Source organism: Erythranthe guttata, chromosome 10 (genome assembly GCF_056151865.1).
Source record: "Erythranthe guttata isolate IM_541 chromosome 10, IM_541, whole genome shotgun sequence".
In the NCBI taxonomy this organism is placed as follows: domain Eukaryota; kingdom Viridiplantae; phylum Streptophyta; class Magnoliopsida; order Lamiales; family Phrymaceae; genus Erythranthe; species Erythranthe guttata.
The window spans coordinates 1,569,438-1,584,511 of record NC_142542.1 but is presented as its reverse complement, the minus strand read 5'-3'; the positions used below and the strand labels follow the sequence as shown (position 1 = coordinate 1,584,511).

The window sequence follows — 15,074 nt, the reverse complement described above, 5'->3', positions numbered from 1 at the left end:
CCATTGTTAGTTGCTAGTTAGCTACAATTTTCCTATCAATTTATTCAAGATCCAAAATTTGTGTTTAATTATTTCATTTTTATTTAACGCGGCTATTGAAAGTTTTGCAACACTATAAGGTATGATCTAAAAGTCATTTGACTAAACTTGTTTTAAATAGATGATAAACCGTTTTAAGAGTTAATAAGTTGATAAGCTGTTATTTGGTCTTCAGAACTTTATGTTTTAGATTTTTTTGAAAATTTTACAATACACTTTGAAAGAGCTTATAAGCTCGAAACATCTTATAAGTTATTTTCAACAACTTATAAGTATAGCCTAGCCTACCCCATGAGGTAGTGTTAAATTGTAAAAGCATCTTTTCTGTTTGGGTAATTACAACCACCATTCGATTATGAATCTATTTTCACGTCTATCCTTATGGAGTCAAATTCAACATAATCTTCTAGATTTCGTGGAATGTTCACTAGTTTGTACTCGTTTTGTGCAAAAATGCAGTTTATGATGCACCGCAATCTGATATTTACAAGTCAAATGACACATGTTATGATCATCTTGTTTTTAAACGTAGACCGAATGAGGTAAAACGGATACAAACTGGATAAAATTCCACATAATCTAGAAGATTCCATAAAAGTTAACACCGCAAGAGTATAAGTCTAAAAAGATTCATAGTTAACAGGGTGTTTGTAATTGCCCAATCATGAGAGATTTTTCGTAATTACCTTATCTCACGGTTGATCGTAATTTACCCAACATTTGAAAGATAGCAAAGTATTGATATCAAAAGATAATATTATTGCCCAACGGCTTTTAAGACATAAGGGCCATCTTCTAGAAGCCTAAGATGACCGATCTAATTGGGCCGGTGAACCGTTTTAATCCTCGAATTGGGCCGGTGAACCGGGCCCAAATTTCATTAACAAACCTTCCGTTCTATCCAGATGCTTCACGTAAATTCCAGAACCTCTCTCGTTTCCATTTCCCCTCACAAAACGGATATATAAATCTATTTACATGTCCATCCTTATGGAGTTAAAGTCAACATAATCTTCTACATTTCGTGGAATGTTCACTAGTTTGTACTCGTTTTGTGCAAAATTTCAGTTTATGATGCACCGCAATCTGATATTTACAAGTCAAACGACATATGTTATTATCATCTTGTTTCTAAACGTAGACCTCGAATGAGGTAAAACGGATACACACTGGAGAATATTCCACATAATCTTAATGAATTCACTAAATTTGACACCGCAAGAGTAAACGTTTAAGAAGATTCATAGTTAACTGGATGGTTGTAATTACGAGATTTTTTTTCGTAATTACCTATTTAACTTATCTCACGGTTGATCGTAATTTACCCAACATTTTAAAGAGAGCTAAATATTGATACCAAAAGATAATATTATTGCCCAAAGGCTTTTAAGATATACGGGCCATCTTCTAGAAGCCCAAAATGACCCATTTAATTGGACCGGTAAACGGTTTTTTATTCTCGAATTGGGCCGGCGAACCGGGCCCAAATTTCATTAACAAACCTTCCGTTCAATCCAGATGCTTCGCGTAAATTCCAGAACCTCTCTTGGTTCCATTTCCCCTCACAAAACGGATATATAAATAGCTGAGCTCAATCTCACCAAGTTCTAATCTCTACTTCTTTGAAATTTGTTCCTTCTGTTAAAACCAACTTCTTTCGGCGCTCAATCTGCAAATCATTCTTCCAGCGTTTTTTTAATTTCCTTTCGAGTTTCTCGATCGAGTAAAAATGGCGGGCGAAGGTCCCAATTGGCAAGGTTTGCTTAAGTGGAGTCTTTCCCACGCTGATGGTTCTAATCCTTCTCGCAATTTAAGGTATGGCCATTCTATTTTCTCATGCGTTTATGAAATTGGGGGTTCTTTTTAGGGTATACAACCCTTCGTTCTTTGCTTTGAATGTTTATTTATGAACTAGCACTAATTGTGAACATTAAATAGATTGACACAATATTTACGTAGAGACAGACTCCTTAACCCTAATCCCATGAACTAATGGATTTTCGGGTTTAGGGTTTGATAAAAAGCCCTAATTATAACAGTTTTGATTTGATGGGGTTGGGTTTTAGGGGGGAAGTGACTAAATCTCGTTTGGTTATTGAATTGTGATATAAAATGAGAGTGATGTGATATTGATTTATATTATGTTTGTAGGAGAATTTTTTTAATGGATTATTTTTCTTGTTGTATTTGGGTTTTAGCGAGGCGGATAAAAAATGGTTTAAAGAGGCAATGGAGGCGCAGACAGTTGATATTGTGAAAAGAATGAAAGAGATAACACTTGTGATGAAAACCTCGAAGGAGGATTTGGAATCTCAAGGGGTCACCGATCAAGATATTCAAGGTAGATATCTACACGGATAAACATTTTAGCTTCTGTTTGTGCTATTCAGAACTCGATTTGTTCTCAATTGTTTTTTTTTTGGTGGTTCGTGCAGATATGTTGGATGAGTTGCAAGAGCATGTGGAATGCATCGACATGGCCAACGGTTAGTTTCTTAGTTGTATTATCTGTTTCCGGATTATTTTATGCACTGGTTATTACGATATTGGGATAGTTCTTTGTTAGTTGGTAGTGTTGGGCAGTTAGTTTATCTAAGTAGGGACTTGGTGCATAGAGCTGCCACTTGAATAGTTTAAGAATCGTGGTTCCGGTTTCTTCAAAACACTGATAACGAGTTTGTGTTCTTCATATTCGTTATTCCAATTTCCAAAGATTGGTAGTGGCAAATCCCGATTTCCTGAAACACAAGGTCAATATGACTCGTTGCTTTATTCGGCCATTCTCATACTGAACTAATAATATTGTAGCTTATAGTTCAGAAAAAAAGGCCCCAAATGAAACCAATAAAGGTCCACAGTCTACTTCATTGCAGAATTTTATGCGATGATGTATTGTTTCAGCTGAAATCGAACTTTTCTGAAGTGGCTTTCCAAATACAATCTGCCAGCACTTTTTCCGTTGTTTATAACGAATTTGTTGGTTATTTTCATTTGTCAGATCTTCACAAGATTGGTGGCTTGACTCCTCTCCTTGGCTATCTGGAGCATTCCAATTCCAAAATCAGGGCTAAAGCTGCGGAAGTTATTACCACAATCGTCCAGAACAACCCGACAAGTCAAAACGTGGTCATGGCCCAGCATGGTCTCAAATCACTTGACAAAATTTTTACCTCAGATACTGATATTGTAGCTTGTACCAAAGCTCTCGGTGCAATCTCATGTAAGTGTCTTTTTTTGGTAAAGCATTTACGCTAAGGATGGATGATTTGTTGTTCTGATCTTTTTCTGTTTGTTCTTGTTCGTGTTGCTTTTTCCAGCCCTGATTAGGAATAACAAGATAGCAACTGAAGAGTTTATTCGTGATAATGGCTATGAGAAACTGAGAGATGCTTTAACCGACGAGAATGTGAGATTCCAAAGGTAACTAACTACTCTCGGGTTGTGTTAACATCTAATGTAGCTTATATCAAATCCTCGACTAAGTTTGTTCATATCATATTTACAGGAAAGCCTTGAACTTGATGAGCTATTTACTTGATGTGGACAAGTCAAGACGTGAATTTGTACTTGAGGCTGTGTCGTCGTCCCACCTTGCATCGAGCAGTGACGGTGGTGTACGTGAAGCTGTGCTTAGTATTCTTCTTGATATGGCACGAGACAAATCTGGATCTGGTAAAGCTGCTAAAAAATTTAGCAAAGAAAAAGAAAAATATATGAAGAAAGTATTACAAGAAAGGGTGAAAAGGATAACAGAGATGTCCGAAGAGGATCTTGTAGCGGCGAAAGAGGAAATTCGCCTCGTGGAGGAGCTTTGGAGAGTGTGCTTTTGTGGGCCTTCACCACTTGTCAAGAAGGGGATTGCTGTTCTTGATGGGGAAAATGAACTGTCGGAGCTGCCACCTGATGTGGCGAGTAAGCACTTTGAACCGCCGCTCAGAGCTTGGGCTGCTGCGAATATGGATAGCGAGAAGAAGGACGAGGCTCCGTTGTTGATTGGTCCTCAGAAAAATTCTATGTAATGCATTCACTCTGCTGTGGGTGTTGTTAAAAATGTGTTTTTGTTGTCGTGTTGTGACCGTAGATTTTTGTGCTCGGTTGTTTCTTAGTCTCTATAAATGAATGGTTTTCGTGTTCGGGCAATCGGTATTTCGTTTTATTTGTTGGTTATTGCGTTTATTACCAGGCTTGTTGCTCCATTGTTGGGGTGGAGCATTTGAGGTAGAAGGAGAATTTTGAGATCCTACACCGGGTGAAATACACCGGGTAGATCTTTACCATTAATATACACACAAACACACACACACCCACATTGGTGTGTGTAGATCAACGGTGAAAAATCACCCGGTGTAACCTTCACCGGGTGTAGGATAGATAAAACCGGTGTTTAGAATTAGCACTTACAGTGGGTTTTTTTTCGTTTTTTTTTTAGAATTTGAAAATTGGAAATCGAAATTGAAATTGAAATTGGAATAATATTTTTGGAAAAAAATTGGAATTCTGAGATATACCACATCAAAATTGGAATAAGAAATTAGCCCAATTGGGTTTCTGGCCAATCGGGCCCAATTCGGCCCATTTCTTAAACTAATGAAGGAGCTTATTTTATTTTACAATTAAAATGAAAGAAAGTGATGTGCTGGAATATTTGAGAGAGAAGAAAAGAAGAGAAAACAGAGTAAATTTGATTCCACCGGCCAGCAATTTCATGTTTTTGCTTTATTGAATCTCTGATTAATTCAGCTCAGAAGAGCAAAACAAAGGGAAATATATCAAGCAGTGCGATGAGGCTCGCAGCTGAAGTTTCGAAGGCGATGAGGAATAGAATAATCCCCTCAATTTCACTTATTAAACTCCCGCCGGAAGCGGTGGCGCCGCCGTCAATCAGACAATTTTCTTCAAGCTTGAGCAATTCCACGCACAATCCAGTTGCCGTTGAAATGATAAAGTACGCCACCTCTCTCGCCCGTGAACAGAAAACAGGTGCCCCCTCTTCATTTGCTTTTTCTGCGCACAATATTTCCCTAAAGTTTTGAGGTTTTCGATTTTTTTGTAAAACGACGTCATTTTGTTTGTTTATTTATTAATTATTGTTTTGTGTGACTGTGAAATTGCAGAGGAATCATATGCCCGAGGACTGTTGGTGTTGGAACAGTGCGAGTCCACTCAGTTTGATGATAACTCTAAGGGTTTGGTTGAACTCGCTCGTTCTACCTTAATGTTTGAGAGGTTCGTTCCTCTTTTTCCTTCACTATTTTTCCACGATGTTTTTATGTAATTTTTATTAATTGATTCTGTCGTTCATTTACCTTTTTAATCAATTATACCACTTTTGGTTAATTTTGATGTTAATTTAGAGGGCTCCATGAGTCAGCAATTGAGAGACTTGGAAAAATTCAAGAACTGAGTTTGTCTTCTATTGCCATTAAAGGTGATTTTTCACACTTCTTTTCTTTCATTTTCTGAAGAGAAGATAATTACAATCTCAGTTGATTGAGAAATTCGTGATCTCGAGTAACGGTTTTTGTGTGTGTGTGTGTGTGTGTGTGTGTGTGTGTGTGTTGGCTTCTGCAGTTGCTGCTTCTGAAGCTCTAGGTGGAATTTACTTAGAACATTATCAAGTAAGCTGTAGTGATAACCACAAGGATTCTTTCTAATTTTAGATATTATAATAAATTCTTCGAAAATGGAATCAAACGATTTCCATTTTTGTGTAGGAGGATGCTGCATCGGCCGTTGCAGATTTAGCTCTTCAAATCATAGGATCAATCAGATTAGAAATTGGCGATGGGGGTGGCTTTGAGATTTTAGAAACCCGCATTAAAGCACTAAAAGGTCTAATCGAGCTAAGTCGTGGTAATCTTGACTCTGGTAAGCATTATATAAATATACCCTTTTGTCCCTTTTCTGTTTTCTATTATCAATCGTGTTTGAAATTCAGTCCATTTTCTGCAGCACGTTCGATCTTTGATGAAGTTCAAGGACATAGATTTTTCATCGGTACGGGTTTTTACTTAAATGAGAGACGTCATATCGCCCATAATGTCCTTCGTTTTGTTAATAATCGTGATATATATATTTAGGCAATGCTGCCCTTTCTTGTGGCGAATATCTTCACGGAATGCGAAATTTCTCGACTGCAAAGGAATTGTATAAGAAAGTAATTAAAGAGATATCCGAGAATAAAGGTTTTTCTGATCCAAACAACATTGGAGCTTGTAACATGGCTGCAGAGGAAGTTGAAATTGCAGCTGCTTGTGCTTTAGGACAACTCGAGGCTCATATGGGGTAATCAATCCCAAGATATAGTTCTATCTTGCAATCAATGTCTTGTTTAGTCATGATATACTCGTGTCTTAATTTCGGTCTTTTGCCCTTTGTAGGAACTTTAATGATGCGGAGGAGATATTGACTGCCGCATTGAAGAAAACGGAAGAACGCTTTGGTATGCATACATACACCTTCATGAATGTATAATTGTGAACGAGGTCCTCGGTTTATGATCATATTGTAATTATGGTGGCTTTTATTGATATATATATAGGTGCTCATCATCCGAAAGTTGGTGTAGTATTGACCTGCATTGCGCTCATGTATAAACTGAAAGCCACAGTGGAGCGCTCGAGTTCCCTTTTAATCCAAGAGGTTTGAATTTTTTTATAGAAGCCCGAGTTAGTTATGTTGTGACTAAAAAAGATTGTTGAGAGAAGCGTTTTTTTTTTCTTTTCGTAAAATGGTTTTTCAGGGCCTTTTCAGAAGAGCAGTAGAATTGCTTAAAGCTCCACCGTTGGATGTCGACGGTACGATAATCATATCTCATCTTCTTTAGATTCAATTGAATGAAAGAAAAGCTTAATTAGCGATAAAAAAGAACCCATATTGAGTTCATTTGTTTTGATTGCATAGGTGAGGCGAGTGAGAATGTTTACAGAAAAGATATTATCGCATTTGCCAGAGGTATGTATGTATATATATATATATATATCTTTGTGTTAGCATTTTGAGTTAATTTACTTGAGGGTTCAATATACAACATATGTATATATTGTGAAGGTGGGTATGGAGAAACACTTCGTGTGCAAAAGTCGAGAAAAGCAGAAGGGGAAAGATTGAAAGAGTGGGCGGAAAATGGATGGGGAAACCGATGCATGTCCCTCGGGGAAGCTCTAGAACTTTCCGAGACTTCAACTAGGGTTCCGGTCATAGATACTCGAATATGCAGGGTCCTTCTCTAGTTTATTTTAACAATACTGTTACATGATATTTATAATAATCTCACTGTTTTATATATATCAACTGACATTTTGAGGTCAAAATGACTGAAATAACCTTCATCGCTTCAACTAATCATCTCTGAAAAACGAGAAAAATGCAATTAATGCAGATTATCATTTATTTGTTAAATTAAAAAGTACATTGACAAAAACCTTCTCTAAAAAGCTTAGCTATTAGGGAAGGTCTACCTTACAGAGGATAATCCTATTATACATTAAAATAGTAGTCTACCTCATTCACAGTTGAGTAGAACACAAGACATATTAATCAACAACATACATTAACATTAATGACAGTTAAATTAAATTAAATTCACAACCCGAATTCCGGTTCCTCCCACTTCCTTTTCCTAATACCCGATCCCAAATCGAGAGAAATATTTTCAACTTGATAGTCGTCGAAGTTGAAGCACTCCGCCTTCAATACAGTTACCGGACTCGAAGGGCTACTGTGCCAAGAATTTGCACAAACTAACATATTATCGTGATCTTGAACCGATAATAGTTTCCCCATAATCCTTCCACACTTGATTAAATCGTCCTACAGCACAAATGTTTTTTATCAGAAAAAAAATAAAAAGAATCTAAGCATTATTCACAAGTTAAGTACTCTTGTAATAATAATCTCACCTTTTGATCTTGAGGGACAACATTGTCCAAAAGTGCAAGCGAAGCTATATCTATCGACGGCGATAACTCTTCAAATGCACGTTTGACTGCAGATATGGCTACAACACATTGTCTGAACTCCAGGAATTTAGGGTCTGAACCAATATTTTTTTTTTTTTTTATCAGTACGAGAAGAAAATAAATTAATCCTTATTCATCAGAATACGTTTACGGATAAATATTTGCTTACACTTGAAGAAACAAAATTTAATTTTTATATATATGTATGCAAATTGTGGTACCTAAAAGAGCAGCGAGGAGTAATTCATTAACACGTTGAGTGAAATCGTGGACCACGGATTTGTTCAAGGCGTGATGAATACTATGTATTAAGATGTCGATATAAGAAAACGGAGTCGTAGAATCCATTCTCCATCCTAATGCCTTCATCAGTCTTAGTTCCATTCGCTGAATTAGGCCCGGATCAAAGCATTTCTCGAGATCACCTTCCACCTGTAATATGTGAAACAAATATTCAGATATTTTGTTATATTATATATCCAAATGCAGAAAAACAAAATTGGAAATTAATATAATTACCTGGAATTCATGCAGTTGGAGATTCATCGTTGTTTCGTTGAATTTAGAGGCGACGGATAAACATGCGACGGAGAGGAGTTCAAACATCCAGTACTGTTTCCATTCCTGAAAACATCATTAATTTAATTAATATAACAAGTCTGAATTACTAAAGAAACCCTAATTAATAACTAGAGTGTGTTATAAACATAACATAAGGCATTTCTTACTCGGCATTCATGAGTCACTGAAACGAACCGATCCAAATAATTCACGGCGATAAACACTGTTCCACGACACAGATTCATTCTCCTTTGAGACTACATAATAAAAAAAAATGAAAATTTTCAGCAAGAAATATATATTTACATGCATATATATATATAAATAGGCCGATCGCCATGTGAAGATCTTTCGAAGACTATATATATACCTTAAGAAGCCAAGTAACAGATTTAAACCTAGCATTACGGAGAAAACCGTTAGCATTGAGAAGCTGAAAGTAGGGTGGTTGAGGCATATAAGTTGCTTCCTTCCCAAGAAAAACACCTAAAGCTTCTTCACAATCTTCTTTCGACAAAAACAACGAACTTTCGACATTCGCGTTCGCATTACTACTTCCTCCGTTTTCTTGTCCATTATCAGGGGTCATTAGCCACACTTCATTGCATAGTAAATTCTCCATTTCCCGTATACACACACACACAAAAAAGAAAAAGCAGTTTAATCAATAATAACAGAACATATATATATAATCCTATATTGATTGGTTAGTTCTGATTTTATTACTTTTGAAGGCGGTTATATTACATGTATATATAGTGTCTGGTGGTGGTGGTGGTGGTGGAGGAAGGCGGTTGAGGAATAGGTTGGTGGGGGGGGGGGGTAGGAGTATGGGGGTGGTGGTGAAGTCGGATCATGAGATATAAAAAATGGGACACGTCCCTCATGAAAAGGGGTAAATGCTCAGAAGTGAAACAACGTGTATGTATATGTGTATGTATATATATAATTTTGCCAGCGATTCTTTTTTTGTTTTTTACTGGAACAAAGCAAATGCGTGAATAGGCACGAGGAATGCCCTTGTTCTTGTTCACCTCTCTTTAATTTTTTATTTTTTTTTATGATTTTGTTTTTGGTCCTTTTTCATTCGATTAGGGCTTTTTTGTTCATTAAATGGCACACGTGTGGGCCCACCGTGGCCATAATGGGGGCACGATTTATTTTTTAATCGGGACCAACCTAGCAAAATTCAATCATGAATTAAATAAAAACTGCACAAACTTCAGTTTCTCAACTGTATGCCATGCTGGATAAAAATACCTGCGAAATTCAGACGCAATTTCCATTTGGTTGTTTATTCAGGTTTTTTGGGACAAATAAGTGGGGCCTCGAGCCTGTCATTTCAAACATTATTCTCCATTCTGAAAAATTATCAATACATAATATATCTATAATAAAGTGACATCATTCATACATTAATTTTATAATAAAAAATGAAATACGATTTAAATAAAAATAAATAAAAAACAAAAACCCATTCTACGTGATGCGTAGGTTGGTTATACCATATTACACCCTCAAAGAAATTAATTGCTATGGTTATCTCCACCATATCTTGTCTAATTAATTTACTTTTTAATTTTTAAATTTTAAATACTAGCTACAAAGGAAGCCCAAAATAGGATAGAGATATTATGGTTGTTTTATATATATATCAGAAAAAATAGCAAAAAAAAAAAATTGGATTGGGCGTATGACAAAAGGCCACGTCACCAAAAGACACTGCACATTTGCAACCACCAAACTGTTTGTGCGAGTTCAGCTCATAGCCACATCATCTCTGGATAACTACATTTCACTCCAAGATTAAGGCTTCCCAGTAATATTATACCAACTCCATGCCTTCAATTTATTGCAACTCGTATGTCGAGAAACGGAACCCTGATTTTTCATCGTTATTGGACTTGAGCTCCAGCTTCTGGAAAGGGCTGCAACATTATATATTATTATCATTGTATTAGATCATTCACTCAATATATCGATGATGTAAACTGTACCGAATACAGATATACTATATGCATAACGCAAGAAGATCATATCATTGTGGACGAGCATATATAATCAATGTAAAACGGGAAGAAAATAATCACTGGCAAGAAATGTGGCATACCTGCTGTTAGGGTCATAATAGAAGCCGTTAATCGAACCATCGTTGCAAGAGAAGCAAACGTAATAAAATCCAGCAATTGTCAGTCCGCAGTCAGGTCCAACATTCACAAAGTATTGCTCTTTCCACCTCTGCAAATCGAATTGGGAAACAGAATTCATACAGCGGTTCTATTCATTATGTATTTTTACTAACTGTAGAAGGATAGGATCGAGGCTATCACCATAAATATGTAAGGATAGTTACTCAAGTCTAGAGATTTCCCCCCATCAACTTCCACTTGGCTCTGGAGAAGACGAAAATAGTGAGATAGCGTAAATACATAACGAGGGGAATGCTGATAGTACTCACAAGTAAAGGTGGGAATGACGGGAACTTTGTCCAGTGCTTTATATCGTCTTCTGCACTGCTCGTAATTATTACCCAGTCAATTATAAATAATCGATTAAATATTCCATCGATAACTCTCGAACAGTTTTTCACTCAGCCGTAAATGAGAATTACTAGGTAAAAAAACTTACGTTGCTCCCCATTTTCCAGTGAAGAAAGTATAATTCTTGGTATCAACAATTTCCCCTTCCCAGAAAGTAACAACCTGAGATGAAGATTAGAAGAAAAAAAAAAAGCGAGGATAAATCAGTCTTTACTCTTTATCAATCTAAAGGTGCCTGTAAAATCAGTCGTCTTATCATATAATGAAACAAATTACAGATTAAAGAGCAGAGTTTTTACAGGTGTATCGGCCATAGGAACATTTAGAGCTTCCATTGTGCCACATAAGTAGCCATGATCAAGATCACAACCTTTGATTCTTACATTTACTCTCCATGCTTCGTCTTTCTGTAGACTTGAAACATTTTGAGTCCCTGAAAAGGACTGTAATGAAACACGTGGTATCAGCAGAAGATGACAAACACTATTAGTCGAAAGATTTAATTTTTTTCATGATTGAGTCAGTGAGCTGGGCGAAGTTGATGATCCCGAATTAATTGAAAATCACGATTAATTAATAATATTGCCCAAGTGTCAACTCTTAATATGGAATGCTACCTAATTCTCAGCTCAAAAATGTGATACCGCAATCAAAGTTCAGAAGCAATTTAGATAACAACATTATCATATAACGACGTAATAAATTGGCATCCGATTCTTCTGATGGTCCTGTTAGTACACCACTATCACTCCATCGATTTTCCAAAATAATTCCGACTATTCACCAGTCATAAATTACTAACAGACGAAGTATTCCAACACATCAACGAATATGAAAAAAAAAATTGTAACCTGCTAATAAGTTAAACATGAGGCTACAACGACGGTAGAGATTACCTGACCAACGCTTAAAAGAGTACAAGGCGGCGGCAAAGTGTTTCCTGCAGTTGTACCTTCAAAAGTGACAGTAAAATATCAATCGCCATATGAACAATAACTTGCACATATTCCCAGTTCCTCGTCAACACACACACACACACATATACGGAAAACGGCATGAAAACCTAGATCGTAATTGTATAGTTTATTCCATCAATTCGACGTTTCTGTAAACCGAGAGCAACGATTTCTTACAAAGAGAAATTTCAATTTGGAACGAAAAAAAAAAAACAGAAAAAGCTTAAGAAAAGAGTAGTAATGGAGAAATGAAAATTAGAAAGAAAAATAAGAAAATTGAATACCAGAGACTTGGGAAGGAGAAGAAGTATCGACAACTCTCACCGGCATTTTCTGATTCGATCGAATTGTTGATGAATTTCTTCAATCTGTTTAATTAAACCCCAATTTGTTCTTCTTTCCCCACTCTGCTCAACTCATCATAGCGACTTTCCAGATGTAAACACGACTTTAGTTCAAAAAGGTTATAATAATATTATCTATATATATATATATATTTTTTTTTTCCTTACTTTTTTTTGGATTGGATTAAATAATTATGTTAACGTTATGATTAAAATGTGTATTTATTCAAATTGCCTTCCCCAATGTTCGTTATAATTTATTCTTTATCAAAGTTTTTTCTTTTCATTTAAATTACCTCATTAATATTAATTTATTATTAATGCTAGGACAAAATAAATTTATTCTTAATATGAATTAACATGACACACGAGCTCCAAAATATATTTGAAATAATACATAACTAGTACTTGTGTTTAAAATAAAATTCAAAACATAAAAATTGGTGCACAAAATTTGTCACCGGCCACCGGAAATAAGGGAATTCGAAACAGAGAGTGAGCCGGAAAACATGGCAGTTTGCGCAGTAGACGTATACGAGAATCGATAATCATCAAATCCTTCACAATAATACCCCAACTCACCGCCGGAGACACCCGCCGCCGACGACAACTCCGGCATAGCCAACGTCCCCTCCAAATACCTCACAATCTCTCTCATACCAGGCCTAATCTCCGGCCTCGAATGCGAGCACAGTAACCCTAATTTCAGCACCAATTCCACTTCCCCCTCAGCAAATTCACCCCCCAAATTCGGATCAACCGCCCCCAAAATCTCACCTCCACTCCACAGAGAAATCACCCACTCCACAAGCACCGTTTTTTCCGACGAACTCTTCGGATCCACCGGCCTCCTCCCGCAAACCACCTCAAGCAAAAAAGCCCCAAATGCATACACGTCGCTGCTGGTCGTGGCTTTACCCGTTCTGGTATGTTCCGGAGCCAAATACCCGAGAGTACCAACAACGTGGGTCGTTTGCGGGTCGGATCCATGGTCGTACAACCTAGCTAGGCCAAAATCCCCCAATCTCGCTTTCAATTCGCCGTCCAGCAATACATTACTGGCTTTTATATCTCTGTGAATTACAACTTGCTCCCATTCTTCGTGTAGGTAAAGAATCCCGGAAGCTACGCCTTTGATCACTTTAAATCTTTGCGCCCAAGTGAGAGTTGATTTTGGTTGATCGTGTAGATATTTATCCAGGCTCCCATTAGGCATGTATTCGTACACCAAAAGGAGCTCCCCTTTTCTCCGGCAGTACCCCAGCAGCGGCACTAAGTTCCGGTGGCGGAGCCGCCCCATGCTGACAATCTCCGCCACGAATTCTTTCATCCCCTGCCTCGATTCGTGGGAAACCTTCTTCACCGCAACTTCGATTTTTGATTTAGGCATTATGCCTCTGTACACATTACCGAATCCCCCACTTCCTAATAGCTCCTTCTCCTTAAACCCTTTGGTGGCAATGTACAAATCTTTGTATGTGAATCTGTGGGGTATGTAATCAAGCTCCCACCCTTCAACAACTTCGGCGAACTTCCATTTTCGTCTAGCATAGTAAGCCACGCAAATGGTAACCAACAGTAATAAAACTACAGAGATCACAGGCAAACCGATTGTTAAAGACTTTGGTTGTTTCTTCGGTCCGATTCTTGGGATCTTGGGCAGTTGTGAGAGATCCAACGGTGGAGCAGCTCCGTTGATATCGAAGCTCCACCCCAATATATAATGTGATGTCTGTAAAGGCGCGGCCGAAAATCCAACGTACATGATCTGGTTGATAATAGGCGAAATATCGTACCTCAATGACAACAGAGGAGTACTTGGTTTTCTTGATTCTGGTGGAGCTATTGTCACATTGAAAAGTGTTGAACCGCCGTCGTATTCGATCCAAGCTTGCATTCGCTTGCCACTATTGAGAGTCAAATTTTTTAAAACACCCTTTTCGTAATACCCTGCAGGCTTAGCTAGCACCGATTCCAAACTGGTGATATCTATACCGACATGGTTGTCGTCGATATCATTAAATTCAGAGCTTCTAAGGGTGTCTAGTTCAACTGCAACTATATGATTGGTAATATCTCCATTGTTGGATTCGTTAAAGAGTCCGAGGTATGTGCTTGGAAGAGAACCTGGGAGCCCTCTTGTCGGAGATAACACGAAAGTCAACCCGTGACCTCCTAATAGCTGAAATTGGGGAACTATGGCGAATACAAAGTAGGTCGAAAAGGAGAAAGCTGAGGTATTCGAGGAATTCTTGAAAGTAAGAGGGTGTGGATAGAAAGCATGGCCTGTTTGCTGTTTGGTGAAGTTTGATAGAATCAAGAGCCCGTTTTGTGCGAGTTGGGCTACGCCGTCGAGGCTCAAGTTAGCTGATTTGAATCCATTGAAGGTGAAAGGAGAAGAATCTGAAGCTGAAATGGCAACAATTTGAGGTAGCAAAAGCAATGCTAAAAGCTTGATTGGAGACATGGCTTGTTTTTTCTTGAATGGAAACAGATGCGTTTCATTTATTTCGTTCACGTGCCTTTGGGAAGAAAGACTTTTAACAGCAAGATGATAATGATGTGTATTTCTTTTTTGTCTTCAGATACAGCAAAAATGAAGCTTCTGGCCTATAACAACAATGTGAAAAGGACACAAGGTAATATTTTTAGCTGCCAGAAGAGACTTTTTCG

General features: G+C 37.4%; 5 protein-coding genes across 5 annotated transcripts; 2 read left to right on the top strand and 3 right to left on the bottom strand.

Annotated features, from left to right (window-relative positions):
* The first annotated feature begins 1,566 nt into the window (after positions 1-1,566).
* Positions 1,567-4,172, top strand: LOC105952972 (hsp70 nucleotide exchange factor FES1). The gene is made up of 6 exons (XM_012976576.2): positions 1,567-1,854; positions 2,238-2,380; positions 2,475-2,525; positions 3,038-3,259; positions 3,357-3,459; positions 3,545-4,172. The coding sequence occupies exons 1-6, from the start codon at positions 1,769-1,771 to the stop codon at positions 4,056-4,058; spliced, it is 1,119 nt and encodes a 372-aa protein (XP_012832030.1). The 5' UTR covers positions 1,567-1,768; the 3' UTR covers positions 4,059-4,172.
* A 482-nt stretch (positions 4,173-4,654) lies between these two features.
* NDP1 (Tetratricopeptide repeat (TPR)-like superfamily protein) lies at positions 4,655-7,379 on the top strand. Its single transcript, XM_012976577.2, has 12 exons — positions 4,655-5,019; positions 5,154-5,265; positions 5,394-5,467; positions 5,611-5,657; positions 5,754-5,907; positions 5,992-6,036; positions 6,120-6,324; positions 6,420-6,481; positions 6,581-6,681; positions 6,782-6,836; positions 6,943-6,993; positions 7,090-7,379. Exons 1-12 carry the CDS (start codon positions 4,821-4,823, stop codon positions 7,269-7,271), a joined length of 1,287 nt encoding a protein of 428 aa, XP_012832031.1. The 5' UTR covers positions 4,655-4,820; the 3' UTR covers positions 7,272-7,379.
* A 149-nt stretch (positions 7,380-7,528) lies between these two features.
* Positions 7,529-9,280, bottom strand: LOC105952974 (cyclin-D2-2). Its single transcript, XM_012976579.2, has 6 exons — positions 8,932-9,280; positions 8,729-8,818; positions 8,520-8,624; positions 8,222-8,432; positions 7,941-8,074; positions 7,529-7,851 (listed from the first exon to the last, which is right to left on the bottom strand). The coding sequence occupies exons 1-6, from the start codon at positions 9,181-9,183 to the stop codon at positions 7,624-7,626; spliced, it is 1,020 nt and encodes a 339-aa protein (XP_012832033.1). The 5' UTR covers positions 9,184-9,280; the 3' UTR covers positions 7,529-7,623.
* A 700-nt stretch (positions 9,281-9,980) lies between these two features.
* On the bottom strand, positions 9,981-12,509 carry LOC105952793 (glucose-induced degradation-like protein). The gene is made up of 8 exons (XM_012976370.2): positions 12,342-12,509; positions 11,998-12,053; positions 11,401-11,544; positions 11,190-11,263; positions 11,020-11,074; positions 10,892-10,954; positions 10,672-10,799; positions 9,981-10,489 (listed from the first exon to the last, which is right to left on the bottom strand). Exons 1-8 carry the CDS (start codon positions 12,385-12,387, stop codon positions 10,411-10,413), a joined length of 645 nt encoding a protein of 214 aa, XP_012831824.1. The 5' UTR covers positions 12,388-12,509; the 3' UTR covers positions 9,981-10,410.
* Positions 12,510-12,756: 247 nt separating this feature from the next.
* Positions 12,757-15,047, bottom strand: LOC105952975 (L-type lectin-domain containing receptor kinase IV.1). The gene has a single exon (XM_012976580.2). It carries the CDS (start codon positions 14,866-14,868, stop codon positions 12,859-12,861), a length of 2,010 nt encoding a protein of 669 aa, XP_012832034.2. The 5' UTR covers positions 14,869-15,047; the 3' UTR covers positions 12,757-12,858.
* Positions 15,048-15,074: the final 27 nt, after the last annotated feature.

What these genes read in the sequence shown, in the direction of transcription:
- LOC105952972 (XM_012976576.2), top strand. Translation starts at nt 1,769, where the DNA reads ATGGCGGGCGAAGGTCCCAATTGGCAAGGTTTGCTTAAGTGGAGTCTT. An exon ending in ATGCATCGACATGGCCAACG is followed by an intron (nt 2,526 to 3,037) that starts GTTAGTTTCTTA and finishes TTCATTTGTCAG; the next exon opens with ATCTTCACAAGATTGGTGGC. An exon ending in GAGAATGTGAGATTCCAAAG is followed by an intron (nt 3,460 to 3,544) that starts GTAACTAACTAC and finishes TCATATTTACAG; the next exon opens with GAAAGCCTTGAACTTGATGA.
- NDP1 (XM_012976577.2), top strand. Translation starts at nt 4,821, where the DNA reads ATGAGGCTCGCAGCTGAAGTTTCGAAGGCGATGAGGAATAGAATAATC. An exon ending in GAAAACGGAAGAACGCTTTG is followed by an intron (nt 6,482 to 6,580) that starts GTATGCATACAT and finishes ATATATATATAG; the next exon opens with GTGCTCATCATCCGAAAGTT. An exon ending in TCCACCGTTGGATGTCGACG is followed by an intron (nt 6,837 to 6,942) that starts GTACGATAATCA and finishes TTGATTGCATAG; the next exon opens with GTGAGGCGAGTGAGAATGTT.
- LOC105952974 (XM_012976579.2), bottom strand. Translation starts at nt 9,183, where the DNA reads ATGGAGAATTTACTATGCAATGAAGTGTGGCTAATGACCCCTGATAAT. An exon ending in ACTCCTCGCTGCTCTTTTAG is followed by an intron (nt 8,075 to 8,221) that starts GTACCACAATTT and finishes ATATTGGTTCAG; the next exon opens with ACCCTAAATTCCTGGAGTTC. An exon ending in TTGTCCCTCAAGATCAAAAG is followed by an intron (nt 7,852 to 7,940) that starts GTGAGATTATTA and finishes TTTGTGCTGTAG; the next exon opens with GACGATTTAATCAAGTGTGG.
- LOC105952793 (XM_012976370.2), bottom strand. Translation starts at nt 12,387, where the DNA reads ATGCCGGTGAGAGTTGTCGATACTTCTTCTCCTTCCCAAGTCTCTG. An exon ending in TTCCTATGGCCGATACACCT is followed by an intron (nt 11,264 to 11,400) that starts GTAAAAACTCTG and finishes TCTTCATCTCAG; the next exon opens with GTTGTTACTTTCTGGGAAGG. An exon ending in CGTCATTCCCACCTTTACTT is followed by an intron (nt 10,955 to 11,019) that starts GTGAGTACTATC and finishes CGTCTTCTCCAG; the next exon opens with AGCCAAGTGGAAGTTGATGG.
- LOC105952975 (XM_012976580.2), bottom strand. Translation starts at nt 14,868, where the DNA reads ATGTCTCCAATCAAGCTTTTAGCATTGCTTTTGCTACCTCAAATTGTT.